General features: G+C 25.2%; 2 protein-coding genes across 2 annotated transcripts; both read right to left on the bottom strand.

Annotated features, from left to right (window-relative positions):
• Positions 1–528: 528 nt before the first annotated feature.
• LOC132936376 (uncharacterized) lies at positions 529–4,762 on the bottom strand. The gene is made up of 6 exons (XM_061003097.1): positions 4,543–4,762; positions 2,315–2,886; positions 2,144–2,254; positions 1,754–1,992; positions 1,444–1,603; positions 529–1,098 (listed from the first exon to the last, which is right to left on the bottom strand). The coding sequence occupies exons 2-6, from the start codon at positions 2,841–2,843 to the stop codon at positions 980–982; spliced, it is 1,158 nt and encodes a 385-aa protein (XP_060859080.1). The 5' UTR covers positions 2,844–2,886; positions 4,543–4,762; the 3' UTR covers positions 529–979.
• A 2,159-nt stretch (positions 4,763–6,921) lies between these two features.
• On the bottom strand, positions 6,922–18,169 carry LOC132935605 (UV radiation resistance-associated protein). Its single transcript, XM_061002204.1, has 9 exons — positions 17,966–18,169; positions 17,637–17,729; positions 17,374–17,572; positions 16,226–16,496; positions 15,853–16,166; positions 14,266–14,435; positions 12,504–12,727; positions 12,285–12,449; positions 6,922–11,340 (listed from the first exon to the last, which is right to left on the bottom strand). Exons 2-9 carry the CDS (start codon positions 17,703–17,705, stop codon positions 11,133–11,135), a joined length of 1,620 nt encoding a protein of 539 aa, XP_060858187.1. The 5' UTR covers positions 17,706–17,729; positions 17,966–18,169; the 3' UTR covers positions 6,922–11,132.
• Positions 18,170–18,434: the final 265 nt, after the last annotated feature.

Below are 18,434 nucleotides of genomic sequence, written 5' to 3'. Positions count from 1 at the left end.
ATACCCTGTTCAAAACAAAAAACACATAGGTGGCCACGGGCAAAACCGGTTTTGTTACGTAATTCTATGTGCTTCTTATTTTGAATAGGGTTGTGAACATATTGTGAATATATAAAAAAGATAATTAAAAAAATAAGTTTTCTTCTTGAAACTAACAAATTATACTTAAAAATTATAAAATTAAAAAAGTACTTCTAATTTAAATAGTAACATTATACAAACATTAAAATAATTATTATTTAGAAAATATGTAAGAAAAAATAAATCAAAAAACTAAGTTTTATCTTTTAACTGTCAAATTATACTTAAAAATCCAGGAATCAAAAATACTTATAATGAAAAAAATACTTTTAGTTTGAATAGTAAAGTATACATTATAATAAAATAATAACTAAAGAGAATACCTAATAATGATAAATAAAAAAAATAAGTTTTCTTCTTGAAAATAGCTGATTACACTTAAAAATTGCATTTCTTTTGCAACAAGGATTAACTTTAAATGTTTGTGTTGAGTTATTTTTTGTTTGTTGCAAAATTAAAAAAAAACTATAGTTTAAATAGTAACATTATATAAACATATTATAATAATAACTATTTAGACAATATTTTTTAAAAAGGAAAAATTATCAAAATAATTAACTTTTTAAAATTAAATCAACAGACCTACTTAATAATTAAGAAATTAAAATTTAGTCAAAAAATACTTATAGTTTGAATTGAAAAGTATACATTTTAATAACTATAATTAATATGTATTAAATATAAATTAAAATTAATCAAAATAACTAAGTTTTATCTTTAAGCTGTCAGATTATACTTAAAAATCAAGGAATCAAAAATATACTTTTAGTTTGAATAGTAAATTAACATTATAATAAGTTAATAGAGAATCATGATAAATAAAAAAAAACCAAGTTTTCTTCTTGAAACTAGCAGACTATATTAAAAAAAATTTCTTTTGCAACAAGGATTAACTTGTTTATATTGAATTCTTTTTTGTTTGTTCACGAAATTTCGCTCCAGCTAGGTATTGTTTAATTGGAGTTTCAATTTCAAAATCAGTTGCTTTTTCAAATTTTGTAATTTTTCGAATTGCTTCTGAAAAATGAAGATTTATTATTTGTTTTATGCAAAATTCTATGGCAAAGTACTTAAGTCTACATTATCGGTTAAAATAATGAAGCTAATATATTGAATATTATATAAGTTACTGATAAATAATTGTACTTTATATTTAAAATATTTATACAACTACAACATTGTTGCTAAAATCCGTATATATTTGAGGGGGAATTAACTATAAATCGTACGTATAATAATAAATAATAATAGAAACAGGCACCTCACAATCACAAAGTGAGGCTACTGCCGATTTGCACAATTTGATTAAAGTAAATTAGTTATTAAGTACCTATAGTAGACAGAATAATAATTTGTGTTTACCAAAAATAACTTTATTCGCATTTAAACTTTGGAATGGTTTCTTTTTCTTCTTTCCAATATAAGAATATGTAGATAATAATGTGTTGTGGAATAGTTTTGATATAATTCGTCTTAGAGTATTACCAATAGTATCCCTTGCAAGTATTGTTAATTCATTAACCTGTAATCATAATTATTTATTATTTATTTAACAAATAGCTATTTTACTTTCAGAAAATTTCACTGATTAGTGCCCACTAATAATATTTTATATAAATAAAAAATAAACATTTCAGCTCATAAATAGGTATTACAATATATATATACTAACTAGTCTCAGTTTATAAGGTAGTTGAGTTAATTTAAGCTCAAATTCTTGAAGTTCTTCCTCAGTTTTTATAGGAAAATTATAAGTTGTTAATTCAGAAACATTAGAAACTGGCATTGTGTTTTTTTTTGAATTGTTACATATTTCCATTTGATTATTTTCAATAATATTAAGTTTTAAAGATAAATCATGTATGCTGTGTTTCATATCCAAAACTATCCTTAACATTTTGTTCTGAGTTTCTGAAACAATATTTTTTGTATTATAATTTAGATTTATAAATGCAATGCATATTATATTAAGTGAAACAATTTAAGAAAAAATTATATATAAGAAATTATAATTTATGTATAAGGTATGTATAAATGTATATTATACTCGTCATATAGCTACCTAATATAGTAGTAATTGCTGCATTATCTTTGTTATTTATGACATCAACCACAGGAGCAGACATGGTCTGTTTTGGTTCTATCAATTTTCGATTGTCATCATATAACATACCTAGAAATAAATCCAAATTTTATTTAAAAAATTAAATACTGGAAAACAATAGTTCTTTACTTGATACGTTTGAATGAGATGAATCTAGTTGCACATTAATATCTTGTTTTTCAAATTGTGAAGATGAAATGTTAATAGTATTTAAAAGTGTACGACCATCTTTAGGAATAAATGGCATACGAATACCTTCATATGGTTTTAATACACTTAGTAATGAATTCACAGTATATAAAGGGACATTGCAATTCACAGCCCAGTTTGCCAAATTTTGAGTTAATGTACAATTTGTAAAATCAGCTATATTATTACGATAATTTATATTTTCTTCTAGACGTACACCATCATTACTTAAAAAGTGACTATTGGATATATTAATGAATCGTACAGATGGTTCGGAATCTTCTAGGATAATAGATTGACTTTGTTCTGGGGGATATTCAGCATTATCTAATACATCATCATTTATTTCAATACTATTATTAGATGATTCAGAACTTGATTTGGAACAATTTGATTGATTATAAATGAAGTCAATCTCTGCTTGTACTCTCCTCCTTTTTGTTCTAGCACTTAATTGTTTTGAATACATAATACAAAGCACAGAAAAATAAGGAATTTGCTAGTAAAACCACCTGCAATATTAAATATAATATAAGCATGCTTGTTTTATTATAATAAACACTTTTATGAATTAAATATTGTATAGTATAGGTATAATATTATATAATATAAACATAGGTATGATCGCAACCTTGTGATACGCAGGTGTCATGGCCGTCATGTCAATATTATCACTTCGATTTATTTGCTAACAAAACCATACAAATTATTTATTTCTTGGCTAAGTAAATCCAAAAATCACTGCCAGCTGAAATTCCTTTCCATGCTAAAATATGCAATAATTGTACGTGCGCAGCCCATAACAAAAATGAATCTCAATGCGATCATACCTATATATTTAGCCATGCTATTTAGTAGTAGGTGCATGTGTAATTGATACTAATAATAACATTAGAGGTACCTACCTATACATATTATGCATATTATATAAGAATAAGAATTATTAAGATTTAAATTAAATAAGAATATTTATATAGGTTAATATTACAATGTTATTATATATTTATACAATATATTATATTTAAGTATGGCTCTAGTTTAAAAATTATGATTTAATTGTTTAAAGAGGTATAATATTTATAATAGGTAGGTAATAATATACATATATATACAGGGTGGGCTACGGGAATAGGGACTATATGTAGGTGTAAATAATATTATATTTTAATTTTTAGCCATCCCACGTGGCGTTGCTGGTGAAACTTGCTTATGATTAAGCGAACAATATCAAGTGGTATATTGCGGACCTAGCAAGGTGGGTGATAAAATATAGCTTTGTAGTTGAAAAAAATGTTTAAACGGTGTACCTAAAATAGTATTGATTATCCCTGATTTTTAGGAGCAACGTATTTGTAAATATAAATTTTAAATTTAAATCATGAACTTACATCAAAATATGAACGGAAAAATTCTAGATGAACAAAAAAAATGCCATAAAACCACCGTATTCACGATAACCATACTAGAATCTGATAAATAAAAAAAACAAACATTTGTGATAAATAAGTACCTAATCAGTAAAAATAAGAAAAAAATTGGGCCACCGAAACCGTGGTTCGGACTCGAGACATTCTGTACTAAAATACATAGAAGTGCCAATGTGCCAACAGGTTTCTCGTACTTGGCGGTATTTTTTTGGCTTTTTAAACTTAGACTTAGCGGTTTGGGCTGTGCGTTGATCGATAAATCAAACTTTGAACCCCCTTTTCACCTCTTTAGGGTACACATTTTAAATCTTTTCTTAGTGAGTGTCTACCTCATAGTTCCAGTAATTTCGACTAGACGATGACAAATCAGTCAGGACAAGTTATTTTATAAATTATATAGGTAGATATAATAAGCAAGTTATTTGTGACAATACAAACATTAACATATTTTTTTCTTCAAGAAGATAATGGTCCATTTTCTAACATGTTTGTCATGACATAATAAAATCTTGCAAGTGACTGAGAATTTAAATAGGTACTATGGTTGAATTTAGTTTTTATTTCGTGAATTATTTATTATTTTACTAGATGAATAGAAAATTATCAAGATCATATATTGATCATGTATTCGCAAAAGGTTTTAATAGTTCAGATCATGGCACCCATTGGGGGGGGGGGGGGGGGTACTATACTGTAATATTATTACTATAAAACCACATTAGAAATGAACATAATAATTACCTGGTTACTGAGCAGTAGTTGATTGATATTAATTACTTTAATATAAGATCATGCGTTCAGTGAAGTCGCAAAGGTAAACGATGAAATTTGAAGTATGAAAATTAAATATTATATTTTAAACATAACTATACGTGTCTTTACAAGCGTAATGCTAATTGCTACATACTTAATATAATATTATAATTTTAAAATTATTGTTGCATGTTAGTTGTTAATGATACTATATTATAATGCACGCATAATATTATCGATAATATTATCGATCATCGTCACTGGCCTCGTCAAACATCGATGAACAACGGTAAATAAAATCGCACAATATTTATAAATATAAAAATATCTTTGAATTTCTAAATTGATACCTCTCCCCCCCCCCCCCCCCCCCGTACCACACACAACACACACACACACACCGAACGCTGCAGCCGATCACCAGATGCAACGCACGTTATCGCGTAACGCGTTGGGAAAAAATAATGAATGTCAAAAATAACTTTCCGAAATTAATAATAATACCATAGACCTATAATAGAATGGACAGCGCTTAGAGAGAGGAGTAATAGATATAGAGTGAGCGAGAAAAGAACCAAAGTAGTAAAATGTATACAGTTGCTCATGCGAGCCCCGATTCGGCCGATTCACTACTTTATGTTCTTTCTCTCTTCTTTATTTCTCAATTATTATAATATGGTTGTAATAATATGATCGCCTGGCATCGGTGGCAGGGCGGAGTGGAATGCGCTGTCCATTATTTAGTCCATAGGTCTATGACTAATATCATTGGTTATAAATACTAATGTTTAAAATCAATGATACCTCATACCTACGATGCAATGATGAATATTGAATAATAATAATCAATGTTCGAATGAGCTGGATATGCCACCCATAGTCCGTAAATGTATTACTCTATGATGTCACCATGTCAGCGGATTATATTTTGTTTTCTCTCTCTAACCCTATACCCACGGGCTACACATCAAATTTGAGTTTAGCTGCACGCCTGCACCAGGCTTGTGACCAGTGGCGACTCCGGGGGGAGGGCAAAGGGGGAATTTGCCCCCCCCAATCATTGTAGTTTTCCTTTGTTTTACACTGTGTTTGGTCAATTTTGTAGCCAATTATTAAACTTTTTGCACTTTCCCCCCCCCCCCCAAAAAAAAAAATTAAGCCCTGGATCCGCCACTGCTTGTGACTCTCGATTCGGCGAGTCCTGTTCGCTTTAATATTACAGTGAAATGACCTATGTCCTATTATATAAAATAATAAAATTCCTATAAAAATGCTTAGGACATTATCTGTGTTTATACGTCGGAATATTTACGATTTTTCAATATTGTTTTGCAAGTCATGCGTATTGAGTACTGACATGGACCTAATATCATGATACTATTGGTACTGAGTAAAAAATGAGAAAATGTAGAAAATTACAATTTAAAAATTATCATACATCACAGTAAAAAGTTAACTCACAAACAAATTACACAGACGTTTATAAGTATAAATTATAGGTACCTACCATAGGCGCAATTTGGACAGTTGATTTCGGGGGGCTAAATTTATAAAATCAATACAGACCCGCATACTTTTTTTATTAGGTGGATTTAAGAATGAATATATTTAAAAACTTAGGGGGGCTTAAATAAAACTAGGAGGGGCTAAGCCCCCCTAGACCCCCCCCCCAAATTGCGCCTATGGTACCTACCTAAACAGTAAAAACTAGTAAATAATGAGAAACAAAAAATTTAAAAACATATTACCATTGATTATAATTAATAAATACCTACTATCAATAAAATTACATTACGTATTTACGTATCGTAATATTACATTTTATAATACAATTATGAATTAAATTTCAAAATATTTAGATTAATTTTAAGTTTCTTTTTGCAGCCATGAATCTATTCAAACAGTTCATTAGGTTAACTAGACGGTCCTCGTTCAGAATAGTTTTTTATATGTTTATCATGCAATTTAAATGTAACACACTTACACACTATTAAAAACATTATCTGTGTTTGTATGTCGGATTTAACGATAGTTCAAGTTTTAGTAAGTTATGCGTATAATGTATATAATATAGCGTAAATTAAAAATGCTCATAACTCACATAAAAACTGAATTATCGTACCTATGTACAGTTGCTGAGTTATACTACATTCCAATCCAATAAGTTGCATGAACATGGAACGTTATTGACGATAATAAAATTTTATAGTAATTTAAGAAGACGTAATAAACATATTTCGTAGGTATACCCATAAATATATTAAGTAATAGGTACATAACTATATAATAGCAGTTGAGAAATATTAAAGATCCATTGGCAGTTGGCACATGGCATGGTTTTTTTTATAAGTAGGTATTTTTTAGGTATTTTAAGTTAAGATTTTGACCAAAGCTCGAAAATTTGCAAATTACTTTGTAATTTATAAAATGTTCCATTTTTATAGCTTTTATAGCTATCGTATTCTTATAAAAAGAAAATTTAAAACAAGGATTTTCATAAATTGTTCATACTGTAATCAACAAATCTAAAAAATATATAAATACAGTTTTTTTCTGCAGACATTTTAAGTTCAAATTAGTCGGAATTAGATATTTAAATGGAGAATAACTATTTTACCTAGTTATTTTGTTGTAATTAAAAATATTATTTGAGGGTATTGGAAACTTTTCAAATTCCAAGTTGGTATATTATTATATTTTGTACACACATTGACATTTTCAAATTCAATTTTTTCAGCAAATATTAATTTAACCTACTGTAGTACTAATGCTTAGTAGTAAAATAAATTACTTTAACCACAGTAATATCATAAAATATACATTTTTCGTATAGGTACGATGATTTAATATCTATTATTGAATCCAAATTCAACGCGTTTACGCATCCATTAAAGTGACTCCTCTAGACAACTAATGCTTAGCTGTTTGCAGACATTTTAAATTTAAAATTTTTTTTTAGATTTTTTTCTGTGTATAGGTATCAAAAAATTTTTATTTGTTGGCCAAAAAGCGCGAAAATTTAATACAAAACTCCTGATATATACCTAGTTACAATAATAGTTGAAAAATAATAAAATATATATCATTTTTTTTATATGCACTTAAAGCTAGTAGTAATATTTTTTCATTTTTTCAAATAACGCATGCATCTGTGCAAGACAATCAAGGATTATAAATAATAATAATACATTAATACTTAGTTACGTGGGTATGTGGCTACGTATAATAAATACTGTATGTAGTTGGTAATAGTAAAAATATCCTCGTAGGTGTCAAGAAAAACGAGTGTCAAATTCTCACTGAACAATTGTTGTTATAATAAAGCTTAAGCAGATTTTTTATCATTAACATTTAAAATAACCTAGAAGCCGAACATTTTGAATTTTAAAGTTAGAAACTAGTTATTTATAATGACAACATTTTTTGAGTTTTTATGATAAACCTGGAAAATATTTTTTAATCACTCAACTCTTATTTATATTATTTGTTATTAGAATGTATATTCAAAGATGCATTTAATATTTATAACAATATTAATAATTAAGTTTGTTATTTAAATTCTGTCATCACTGTTCAGTGTTTATTTTGTGTATGAAAAAAAGAAAATAACAATCAACTATTATACATCACCCATCTAGAACAATAAACTATAGTAGTCTACTCTGCTAGTCTATAATACTAATCTAGATGTTTAATTATAAAAACTAATATTAATATGTGCATTAAAAAAAAAATGTCTTGGTATTGGTTACTTTATATTTTGTTTTAAATAAAAAAATAAATTCATATAAATGTTAACATGGTAAAAATAAACAATTTATAGGGAGTAACTAAAATAGGTAGTAGGTACATTATGTAATTATTATAGAAAAAAAATGTAATTTACAAAACAAAGCAAAAAAGTTTATTCTTAACTTATAATTTTTGTTGATGAGATACCTATTTTTATTAGACAAAATTAATTTCTAAAAAAAAATTTTAAAATTTTGATAAAACATTATTTAAAAATTAGTTTAGCAAATTTATTATAAAACTAGATTTACGTGAATAATCTCTATTTTAAATTCAGGTTAATTTTGAAGTTGATAAAATCCAGGCAGGCTAATAAAAACCCCTTGATTTATTATATTTTTCATAATAACATATTAATTTTAACAACATTTGATGAATTTGTATTAGAAATAAGGAAGGATTTTTAATGTAAAGCACAGATGAAGGCTGGCGAACATCAAACATTTTTAAGTGCAACATAATTTAAAGCTAAGATAATTTATATAAAATAAAATGTATTTAGGTTATTATGAGTTGGCTGAAAATGATCATGCAATTTTAAGCATATAAGTAAGTGCGATAAGTACATAAATCTGAATTCAAAAAAAAATACATGAGAATGTTGTTCATATACATTGAGCATAACTATATTATATAGAAATAATCTAATATTGTGTAATTTAGTAACAAAATAGTATAAATCTAAAATTAAAACATGCCATTAGTTCATACAAGCATATGATCTATATCAGTGATCTCCAACCTACGGCCCGGCCCATCAAAATTTTTGAACTGGCCCACTAAGCTAACTGAATATAAAGAATATACACTATAAAGAAAATACATTAGTTTAAACTTATAATTTTTTTTAATTAATAAAAGACAAGCAATTCCAAACTTCTCAATAGTAACGTAACATTTTACAATTTTTTTTCTTTGTAAAATTATGGAGCTAAAATAATAAATAAATTATTAAATTATAAAATAATAAGATTGTACTTATTATTTCAGTTTATGTAAATTGTCATTTACATACAATTTACGCTAGAATTTATTTAGAAATTATTAAAAATTATAAAAATTGGTGCATTTTTTGGGCGCATGTAGACTCCGCCACAAGTACCTTTTTTTACTGTAAACTCCGCCAGTAAAAAAAAAAACAGGTAAAATTGAGGTCATGTAAACTCCGCCAGTGAAGATAATCAATTAACAGTATAAAATTAATATAATTATTATTTTAAAATAAAAATAATAATAATAATAGTAATTAGTAGTCGTCCACATTAAAATATAATTAAAAATTATCTAACGGATAAGAGCATACAATTGATATAATATAATATTCATAATTTTCATAATATTAATTAATAATCGTCCACATTAAAATATAATAGTTATAAGTAAATAATACATTTTACACAAAATATATCAAAATGAAGCCAAAAATTAAAAATTCTCTAACGGCTAAGAGCATACAATTGATATAAAATAATATTCATAATAAAACTGGTGGAGTTTACATACACCCATTTCAGGTAAGAAAATAAAACTGACGGAGTTTACATTAGACCTTTTAATTACCTTTTAATCTAACCGGTATTCTGGCGAAGTTTACAATCGCCCCATTTTTAAGTGCATTAGTAAGAATTTTTAGGACATACATTTTTTTAATGGTATTTTTAGTTTTTTTAGTGCATTAAAATCCTAATCTTACAATCATTATCTTTCTATCCCTTTCTTAAGCAAATTCGGTACGCCGTAAAAAAAAAAGATTGGAGACCACTGACTAAGATTATAGTTATCTAACATTGTATTCTTAATATAATTTATTTTATTAAATAAATTTAAAAGTCAATTGTAAACTCTCCCAATTTTAATGACCTATAAACTCTTCCGGGTCTAATCCAGTACTACCTGACAGGTACATCTAAACTCTCCAGTGTCTGTAATAACTTTGTTTATACATTATAGTTATACATTATAATATGACCATAAAAAGTTTTAAAAATGAAATATATTATTTAAATTATATCACTATAGTAAATAATAAAAATAATAATAGCTTATATCATTGAGTATAGATAAAATATCTATCTATACTCAATGCTTATATCAATTAATTAAATTAACATTTTAATTTAATTTTATAATTATACAGACATGCAGATTTAAAAAACTTAAGTTGTCCATTTTTTGGTATTTATAGACTATAATTTTTTGCGATAAATATTTGTTTATTTATTTAACACATTTACGGGAAAATGTTATAATGAATACTGAAAATAATATTGACCCGGGAGAGTTTATATATTTCCATCGGGTAAACATAATGTTGAGCCAGGAAAGTTTAATAGTTTTAAAAATTGGGAAAGTTTACCAACCCCAATTTAAATCCCTGAAAAAGTATCTTATAGCTATTTATTTTTTTGACATTCAAAATTTTTAACCAAATTGGTTGGAGAAAAAGAAACTTGCAAGCTACTTAATATTACTAATAATAAATTAACTGATAAGTAATAATAATTTAAAAAAATATTTTTACATTGTTGAATATTTGTGTAAATATATTATAAAAAACTAATAAAAGTTGAATACTCATAAATAATAGTAATAGCATTCAATATGGTTATAAATAAATAATAATTAAATATGCATAGTTATTATATTATATTATAATATAATAAACAATAATAAGAATAATGAATTAAAAAATTACTTAGTAATCAAATAGACCAGTCTTAAAATGTTTAATTAATATAACAGTCGGTAACATTGGCCAATAAAAATATCAGGAATTTTCATACATGTTATGATGAATTAAAATCATTGTACGCTTGTGTCTTATCATCAGCTAGTGACGGATCTGAAGAAGAGTGAGGTATTCCTTTTATTTTTGAATCATCTGAACTACTAGTATCTTCTCTATAAACATCTCTGGAAGATCTGGGTGGTACATTTAAAGAAGACTCTAGCGAAGAATTTGAAGATGTGAATTTTGAAGTTTGTAATTTTAATCTAAACAATTCAATAAAAGTTGATTTAGAAAAATGTATTAACTAATACAAGTAATAATGATAATTAAACAATTAAACTAATAATTTCATAATGTAATAAATTAGTGCTTTAAATATTATACAAATATTCTTTTACTTATTATCTGTTAAATTAAATAAATAAGATAAATTCCCTCTAAAAATATTTTTTTAACCAATTTAATATAACGTATTAATTAAGATATCACCATTTTAAATTTTAATAAATCATAATACAAGGAAATTTATATACAGCCATATAGGCTGGCGGAAACAAAAAATATTTTCTATGAATACTGGAGAGATTAATCATGGTATGCTGTAATAAAGTTATTGTAAATTAAGATGGCATTGTCTTTGTCTTACATACACGCAACATAGCAAATCTACATAATATATTTTTACTACAGTTTATTTACAGTTGATATTAGAGCGAATTTATTCATGATCAAATTTTTAGAAAACAATATTAACTGTGCTTTAGCAAAGATATTTTTTTCACATTTTTTTTTTAAATGAGTTTTAAAATTCAAATAACTCGTTTTAAATAAAAATATGAAAAAATATCTTTGCTAAAGCACAGTTAATATTAATATTATTATTACGGTTTATTATTATTGTACATTCAGAATATTGTTTTCTAAAAATGTTATCAAGAGTAATTTTTTTCTAATTTTTCTCAAAAATAAATGAACTGTAGTGAGAATCCAGTACATAGATTTGATGTATTATAAGTGGATTAGACAGAGGTAACACATGTAAATACAACATCCTCTTAACACTTGAAATACAACCATAATATTTCTTGGTATTTAGTTATTATTATGTATCAATATTAAATATATTTATTACTTAAAAATATATTCATAATTGGGTAAACCTAATTATGCCCTGTTCTTATAACAGTAGAAAAAAACATAAACGTACAAACTTGATTGTGGTTGTAACATAATTAAACAATTGTATAAGGTTGTACGCAAGTCGTTAGTACTATAACCATTGTACCATCGAAGTTGGGCAATATTTTTGTTTAGCAAATAAACAGCATAATTAAATTCTAATCGAGCTTTAGCACGACCAAACAAAGGAAATCTGAAAATAAAATAATTAGTTAAAATATGCATATATTTTATTCTTTAAACTTACAGTCGTTCTCTATCCTGTATATCTAATGAAATATGATCGATAATTTTACTACGTGATCCTATGTGGTTAATAGGGTATCTCAATGGAATATTTAGAAAGTAGGAAATCATAAGAATTAAATGGGAAACGTAACCCAGACCAATACTCAATTGAATATCATTGCAGCCATCAAAGTTTTCTGAATTTGGAAGATGAACATCACATATTGAAATATTTTCGTTAACCTGGAATATTGAAAAATAATTTAAATATTTGTTTATGTTGAAAAAACTTTAGTGTGAAAATATAGTTAATGATTAGTCCAACACAATAAATAATATAATTAATTGGCCCGGGTTCAAGATCAATCGACAAATTGTAATATCATTAATTATTATCATATTTTTGTACATATTTAGTGTGAAAAAATAGATGGTTAATAAAATAAAGCTAGTAGCCAAAAACCCTTGTCACTGAACCTAAGTTAAATAAAAAAATAAATAAATATTAATATTAACAAAATATGAGCTACTTATTATACTAAAATATTACCTGTTTACAACTAAATAAAAATATAATTTGTTAAAATATAAGATTTTACAATAATACACTAAATGTTATTTTTATACTAAAATACATATTATGTAGAAAATTTGGTTGGTTAAAAGAACTTTCCAATTTAAAAGTAATCAAAAAAGAAAAATATATAGTTAAAAATTATAATAACATAGCAAAAACTGTTTTGCGCGGAAAGAACCACTGAAGCTGTAATCCAAGCTAAGCAACCACATTTTCACACTATAAATGGGAGAATATTTACAGTGCATCATTGTTTTTATTTTTTTGATATCAAAATTAAAAAAAATTATTCAAGTTTGAAAAAATAAAAAAATAATGATTTTTTAAACAATAAGAACTTTTTTCGTATTTGTGATATCAAAAAATTAAAAACAACGTTGCACAGTAAATATTTTCTTCTTTATAGTGTAATAATTTGGTTGCTTAGCTTGGATTACAACTTGAATGGTTCATTTCCGCGCAAAACAGTTTTTGCGATGTTTTACATAATTTTTATTTCTAAATAAGTTATTTATTCAGAAATAAAAATAAAAATAATAATGTACGTAAAATTGTAAAATCTTATTTATTTCAATTAGTTACTATGGTAAATAAAAAAAATCATATAGTGTGACTTGACTTTGATCCTGATTAATCTGTACAGAAATATGTCATAATTAAGACCGGACTTTGCATAAAATACATGTTGCTATTTTCAACATCATAAACATGCAGGAAACGAGTACCCATAAATTATTACTTGATTGATTAAATATCAAAATGTTATACTGCATATTTTTGCATATTCCAATATTAGTGCATGGTCTACATATTTCCACATATTTTAACAAAAAAGCATATATACAATTTGATTTATATTTACAAACTACAACATTTAAATTAAACCCATTTAATTGATTTTTGCACTAGTATTTAATATTCCTTTTATTTTATTTGCAAATATGTATCTTGCAGTGTATCATAAGCAAATATATTTTTAATTCCTTATCATTTTAACTACTCATAAAAAAGCTAAAAGAAATACAACACTAAATACATAATATACATTATGATATGAATGTTATAACTTTTAAAAATTATTTTTGTTCGGGTACTTAACAGTTTACATAAGAATTTTCTTTTTTATTGAGGTTTATATAAATAAAATTATCTTATAGATTAAAATTTCTATCTGTCCAAAATTATATAGTAATTAGTTCTTTACCTCTGTTATAGGATATATAAAATTAAGTTCTGAAACAAGTTGTTTTTTCCGATAAATGAGTTGACTATTTAATGCGGACAATGTATCAACTGAGTCAGATGTATTACTCAATTGTTTCAGCTGATGGATATTGATGCAAAGTGTTTCGTTCATTTCAATTAGCTTGCTATCTAGTTATAACACAATATAAAAGGAAATTTAAATATATTAGTTTATATAAGTTTTGTATTATTAATAGTAATGGTTACTACATATATATTTCAACATATACAAAATTACAATAATAGTAGATTTTTTTTTTTCAGTTTTTAAATAATCTTATTAGTTTATTTTTTCATCATAAGTTTTTAAAATTCTCAAATAAACAAACATGAAACATTACTATATTCGAAAAAAATGCTACCAGTAAATGAAAAAAAATATATGAACAGTCTTTTTACAATATAAATTTGAAATTGAGTAGATAGGTATAATAAATAAATATGAACTACAAATTATTTTATATTTGATATAGATATTGTAGTATTATATTGTATCATAAGTAATTTTTTTTATTTAATTTTTATAATTTTTTTTTTCAATAATTAATTGTTAAATATTAACAATAGTAAAAAAAATATTAGCAAATTAGACAATCAAATATATCAAGGGTGGCCAAATTTTTTTTATAAAGATCTGAGAATATATTTTTTCTCTGAGGAGCCATTAATATACAACTATTGTTGAAAGTGGTATTGGCTGTTATTGGGGGGGCTACTAAACGTATAATAATAAAATCTAACACAGGGTTATAGATTTTAAAATTGTCTACGATCACACGGTTGGCTGTCCCTTAAATATAAACTATTGACAAAGACACAGTAATTTAATTTAATAACTATGAAGTTTGAACTTCAAAATTCCCTGAGCTGGCTGAACTAATTAAGCATGTTATGTTACTTTAGACCATTTTATTTAATATTTATTTACTATACCATATATTAAATAATGACCGTTTGTAAAATATTATAAAATGATTATATTGTAATCATAACTATTCGTATTTTTTTTTATACTTATCAAGTATGAATGTTGTAATAATGATTATTTGACATCCTTAATTTTTCTTATTTTCCTTGGTACCTCAGCCTATTGGTTACTATAGATAATAACTAAAAATAATATCAAAATATAAAAAAGTCTTTTACAACATGATATAAATAAGTTTTTATCCATTTCATGAAAAGCTCATAAAGTTATCCATAGTGTGTAGTAAAACATATTTTTTACAATATGATACATTTTATGAAGTATATGTCTAACATGATGGAAATAACAATTTCACTTAGCTAATTGATGCGGCATAAGTATGTTATATTTTGTGTAGTAAATCAGAAAAATATTGTATAAAATATAAAAAACATCTTTTAAATGAAAAATAGTGCAATTATTTAAGAATATTAAAAACGGTTTACTTTACATAATATATAATTTAAGTTTTGAATAAACTAATCCAAATAATACGTATTATATACGTCTATATCTCATTACCTTATAATTAACGATTTATTAATGACTTATGATAATATTAATTGAAGATGAACTTACTTTGTATACAATTTGCATCATAAAATGTTTTACTAGTTAGTGTTTTATTGCGAAGAATGACAATTTTACGAGATTTTTCTTGACATAGCAACAATACTCTAAATTTTACCAGTTCAATTTCTTTTCTCCTACACAGAATACTCTGACGAGATGGTTTTTGTCCAATTTCTTTGTTCATCAATCTACGTATTGTAGCACTTTGATGTCTTCCAGTTCGATGTTCGTTCAAACCGATTTCACCTTGAACTACTTTTTCTTTTAATAAAGTTGCTGCTTCTCTTTGTTTACTAGTTATTCGTTGAATATTATGCATCCTATAACAAATGTAACATAAATTAAAATTGTAAAATTGTTAACTTTTATTGAATAGTACCTTGTCAGTTGTAAAAGCGTACCACTTAATCTAACATCTTTTACAGGCAAAGTAAGATGAGTAATGCGAGCTAAAGTAGGCTGATCTTCAGCAATGCAATGTGGAGCAGTATAATTTCCTCCAGTCATACAAAATACTAAAGAATTAGAATGAAACATTTTTGGATTTAATGACATTGGAGTTATATACAAAAGACCACTTAGTTCAATGCCCCAAACAAACAAAACTTTTGTTTGGTCATCTGTAGTTCTCCACAATCGTATTACAACCGCTGTAAAGTTACAAAGTTATTTCAATATAGTATAACATAATTCAATAATAATTATTAAATTAACATATTTAATTAAAATTTTATCTTTTGAAAAAATATTACAATATATAACATATTTGTTTAAATACCTAGGTACAATTAATGTTACTGATAATACTAAACAACAAGGTAAAATATAAAATTGTCAAAATATATTTGGAGTAGCAATATAATATTATGCTGTTTTAATCAACTCTTGAATTGCATATCATTCAAATGGGCTAATCCATGTATTAATTTAATTGTACCTACCTATATTGTATATATTTTTTATTTTTAAAATTTATAGTACAAATATTAAGTTACAGGGTAAGTTTGTAGTTAATATATTAGTAAATGAATAACATTTTTTAAATAGGCATTTTCATTTGTTTCAATAACTGTTTTAATTACTTACCTATAACTCGGGATATTTAATTACATTAAATGTTGATAAAATATTCTATATAAATACAGCCAAAATTGGGTAGCTGTAATACTAGTTGTGATTAAGTTATATATTAGGTTTGAATCATTCTTTATGAATCACAATTGAAAATTATATTTTTTTACTTAGACAGATGTACATTTAAGCAAGTAGTGAAACTTAGTGAAACTATATTACACCCAAATTATAAATAATAGTTTATTACTTCAATTAAATATAATTTGTTAATTAAATTATTCTAATATAAGTCTATGATTGAATAGTTGAATGTTAATTGTACGTTAATTAATTCTGTTATCATTGGAAAAATTAGTAAATATTATATAATGTAAGTATATATATATATATATTAAATTATAATTGTAATACAATTAAAATATAATAGTTTAATACAACCAAATATCTAAATACCTTTAGCAGATCCAATTGAACTACAAATATCCATTTTTGTCCATTTTGGATTACGGCTGCTAACTTTTTCACTAGTATACAAAGGAGCACACATTGTTGTTAAATGCAATGTGTAATAATAGGAAGTTGTATTAGCAGTACATTCTGGATCATCACAAAGATTGTAACCATTGATTTGAATTAAATTTCTGAGCCTTTGCTAAAAATTAAAAAAATACTTATAATGAAATCTGGGTTTTCAATGAAATATCGAATGTAAATACTTGTTGAGTAACAAAAGGCACCCATTCTTGAGAACGGATGGTTTCAGATTTTAACATCGTTATTTTCATACCAATGTGTACTATTCACCATACCTAAAACAGTTATAGTAAATAAACTACCAAGGTATGTTTCACAATCAACAAATTATGTAAAAAACAATTATTCATTTGTGTTAAATTAAAATGTATAGTATATCAAAACTAAAGTGAATAAAAAATATAAGACCAACACTTTCAATGTCTGAAAGGCTTAGACTTGTTCATATTTGGTTAATTTAATATGCCAATAGCGTGTAACATCTTGATGAAATAATAATTTTTAAACTCACCTTCTGTCGCCCACTGAGTCATTGGAATTCTATAAAAATTGATGTATTTGTTTGATGACGGATTATTTGGTTTTACGACTCGATACATATAGTTTTGAACATTTAACGGAAAACATACTTTAAAAAAAATATAGATGTTGGGCGAAAATTTATAATATTAATTAGTTACCTACATAACCGACTATTTAGTATTGACATATTAAGTTTTTTTTAAGTTATCATTGAATGATAACCATTATCAATTTTATGATATTATTGCACAGTTTATCAAATTATATAGCATGGAGGCACGGACTAAGATTAGGTTAATCTTAGTCCGTGCATGGAGGTAAACCATTGATAGACCAATATAATGTTATTTTATTATTATTTATTTATTATATTGATAATTATTATAATCATAACGAAGGCTTGAATAGTTTAAATAGTTTCTTATGATTATTATTTATAATAATATTGATTATTATAA

The sequence above is a fragment of the Metopolophium dirhodum genome, chromosome 1 (assembly GCF_019925205.1).
Source record: "Metopolophium dirhodum isolate CAU chromosome 1, ASM1992520v1, whole genome shotgun sequence".
Lineage (NCBI taxonomy): Eukaryota > Metazoa > Arthropoda > Insecta > Hemiptera > Aphididae > Metopolophium > Metopolophium dirhodum.
Note: the sequence above shows the minus strand (reverse complement) of the source record. Positions and strands in the feature narration are given on the sequence as shown.

Excerpts from the sequence above, each read along its gene's own strand:
- LOC132936376 (XM_061003097.1), bottom strand. The coding sequence starts at position 2,843 with ATGTATTCAAAACAATTAAGTGCTAGAACAAAAAGGAGGAGAGTACAA. Across the intron at positions 1,993-2,143 it reads AGCAATTACTACTATATTAG|AAACTCAGAACAAAATGTTA; the intron begins GTAGCTATATGA and ends ATATTGTTTCAG. Across the intron at positions 1,099-1,443 it reads TGCGAATAAAGTTATTTTTG|AAGCAATTCGAAAAATTACA; the intron begins GTAAACACAAAT and ends TTCATTTTTCAG.
- LOC132935605 (XM_061002204.1), bottom strand. The coding sequence starts at position 17,705 with ATGAAAATAACGATGTTAAAATCTGAAACCATCCGTTCTCAAGAATGG. Across the intron at positions 16,497-17,373 it reads TTCAATTGGATCTGCTAAAG|CGGTTGTAATACGATTGTGG; the intron begins GTATTTAGATAT and ends GTAACTTTACAG. Across the intron at positions 12,450-12,503 it reads ATACAGGATAGAGAACGACT|ATTTCCTTTGTTTGGTCGTG; the intron begins GTAAGTTTAAAG and ends TTTTATTTTCAG.